The 2,687-nt window shown below is 32.7% G+C and overlaps 1 protein-coding gene across 1 annotated transcript; it reads right to left on the bottom strand.

The window, feature by feature from the left end:
* Positions 1-344: 344 nt before the first annotated feature.
* Positions 345-2,199, bottom strand: LOC145097132 (cyclin-U4-1-like). Its single transcript, XM_079034647.1, has 2 exons — positions 1,819-2,199; positions 345-855 (listed from the first exon to the last, which is right to left on the bottom strand). The coding sequence occupies exons 1-2, from the start codon at positions 2,151-2,153 to the stop codon at positions 555-557; spliced, it is 636 nt and encodes a 211-aa protein (XP_078890773.1). The 5' UTR covers positions 2,154-2,199; the 3' UTR covers positions 345-554.
* Positions 2,200-2,687: the final 488 nt, after the last annotated feature.

Here is a 2,687-nt window from a genome sequence, read left to right as displayed (position 1 = left end):
CAGATTGGATCTTACACAATGTCCCCTTTCTCAACTTTATACCTCCATACCCTACCCAACCAAATGGACCACAACTTAGAATCTTTCTCTTTTTAATTCATCATAATCAACAAAAAGTATCTCCAAGAAACCAGTTAAACCCTACCCCTTTTCACCATACTAAATTTACATCTTCTAATGCATGTTTTACAATTCACATCACCTTAAATTTTCAAACTTTATCAAGATTTCATAAAGTCACTCAAATTCCAGTCTGTAAAGTAAAAAAAAAAAAGCCAAACATTTACACATCCCACATATATACACTTCAAGAAACCATAAATCTACACATCAAATCATGAATGTAAAGTATATAAAAAGCATCCCATCTGTATATACCACTCTTTTGATTCAAGTCACATGCACCCCAACAAGAAAATACAAAAAAGAAAATGGTTTAAGTTTCTAAACCCATATCAAATAATCTACAAATCTACCTAAATTTTAATTAGCACTCAGACTTCATAATATAATATTGAAAGATAAAAAAAAAAAGATGCAAATTAATTAATTAACTAGACAGCTACCACTTCTTGTTGTTGATCTTCTTCATAGTGGAGGAGTTTTGTGGATCTTGATTTGTATGTTTGTGATGATGATGATGATGATGATGATGATGATAATGATGGATCTTGTGTGTTTAATGGAGGTTGAAGAAGAAACATTTCTTTTTGGAGATATGAACAATAAGTGTGAAATGTGGTGGGATTTACATTTAATTGAAACCCTAATCCAAATAGGAAATCCACTTCAAGAAAGTTGATTTCTGTTGTGGTGATTCCTCCTACTTTTGCATAGTATGCATTGTTATAATACCTGTAGAAATTATGTCATAATTAAACACAAGAAAACATTGTCAACTACTACTACAATTATGTTTAATTTGAACATACAATTGTCTTGACATTATTGATTTCTTGAAGTTGAACTTTTTTGATTAATCATGATTGTTCATGTGGTGGGTTGTGATATTCTTTCTAAGTGGCATTCATGAGGTGGGGAAGAAAACAAGATAGAAAATAATGCAATCAATTGATGTCTTTTTATTACCCCTTTGGGTAAATAAGATTTTAAAATTATTAAATCTTTGTGTATAGCTAATTCAAGGTGTATAATTTGTGTTTGATAATAATGTAAATGAGCATTTTTGTGTTATAAAGTTGGTGTGTGATGTGAACATATTTCAAAACACTAACAGCTAATGATTAAAAATGACAAGAAAAGGAAATATCTACATGGTTAATAGGGCCAATGTTTTTTTGAAAATTGCAATTTGAAAAAAATGTAGATCATTGTTTCACCATTTCCATAACAAGTCAAGACTATAGATTATTGTTTATGAAATCTAAGGGAAGATTCTCAATCACCCTTCAAATCATCATGTATCCTCTTTTAAACAAGACATAGAAACCTAGAATTTGAAGAAAAGTATATTTGCTTTTTCCCTTTTTTCCCTGTTCCTAGCTGCAAAAGCAACTGGAGAGAGTAAAAGCCTGTAATTCTTCAGAAATGGGAATTTGTTTTCATGTATATTTGATGCCAAGAACATGATCCATAGAAATGAAGGATTCGTTGATTACAGGTCTGAAAATCCCGTTAATTTCTTCATTAAAATGCCCTAAATAAGCTCAATTACGAAAAGATAAAGCAAATTCGCACACATACCGAATCCAACGGCTTGGATTTGGAATTTGAGCAAAATCAGTGAAGATTCTGAACTAAACGATCTCCAATTCCAATTCCAGACCTCGAATTCTCACTCTAAGAAGAAAATCTTACATATCATCCATGAACTTGGCAGCAATCATTACACTCGTGATCAGCAACCGGTGAACATTGAATGAATTGATAGAAAGCGATGGCTGTTGTTGAGTAAATCGATCGAGATAAACATATGCAACAACGTAGCAAGAGGGGCTACAATTGGCGTACTTGAAAATCCTCTCTAAATAGCTCTGAATTGAGATAGATGGTCTGCTAAGACCATGAAAAGCTGAGATCTTCTGTTGGTGGAAACGAGGGTTGAGATCATTAGATTCAGCTACTTGTTGGAGGAGAGATGAGAGGTAGGCGATCAGCTTACTCATCACCGACGGGCACTCAAGTTCCGCCATTGATAAGCAGAGGAAGTTTTAGCAGAGCTTGACAAAAGAAAGATTGCTTTGCGTATATAACCACCACTTCCGGGTGTCACCGGGTAGGTATGCTTGAATTACTATTTTGTCCTTGGTTTGTCGTTTTGCAACTAAGTTCAAACTTTTAATTTTGTGAAGAGGGAAAACATTAAACATTGATTAATTATGGAAATTAATAATCAAGGTTACTTTATTGTTTTATGGGTTAATCATTATTATTATACGAGAAAATTAACTAATTTAGTCGTTTGTCTAATAATTTTGTAATAAATAGTTAACATTTTGGGTTTTTTAAAAAACAACCACAGAAACCACATACGAGGTTAAATTGTATGCAGTTTCGTCTAGGAGTATGTGGTTCCATTAATTTATAGTGAAATGGTACACGAGTTCTCAACACTTGGGGTTTAGTTTCATGGCCCATATATGTAATCACAGCCCATCAATCAATGTATATAAAGTTGAAAAATAGATGTAGGTCATTACTCTCAATCCAAAAAAACTCTCTACCAA

Source organism: Lactuca serriola, chromosome 1 (genome assembly GCF_051521515.1).
Source record: "Lactuca serriola cultivar US96UC23 chromosome 1, Lser_US96UC23_V15, whole genome shotgun sequence".
In the NCBI taxonomy this organism is placed as follows: Eukaryota; Viridiplantae; Streptophyta; class Magnoliopsida; order Asterales; family Asteraceae; genus Lactuca; species Lactuca serriola.
The sequence above is the reverse complement of the archived record's forward strand: the minus strand, read 5'-3'. Positions and strand labels throughout refer to the sequence as shown.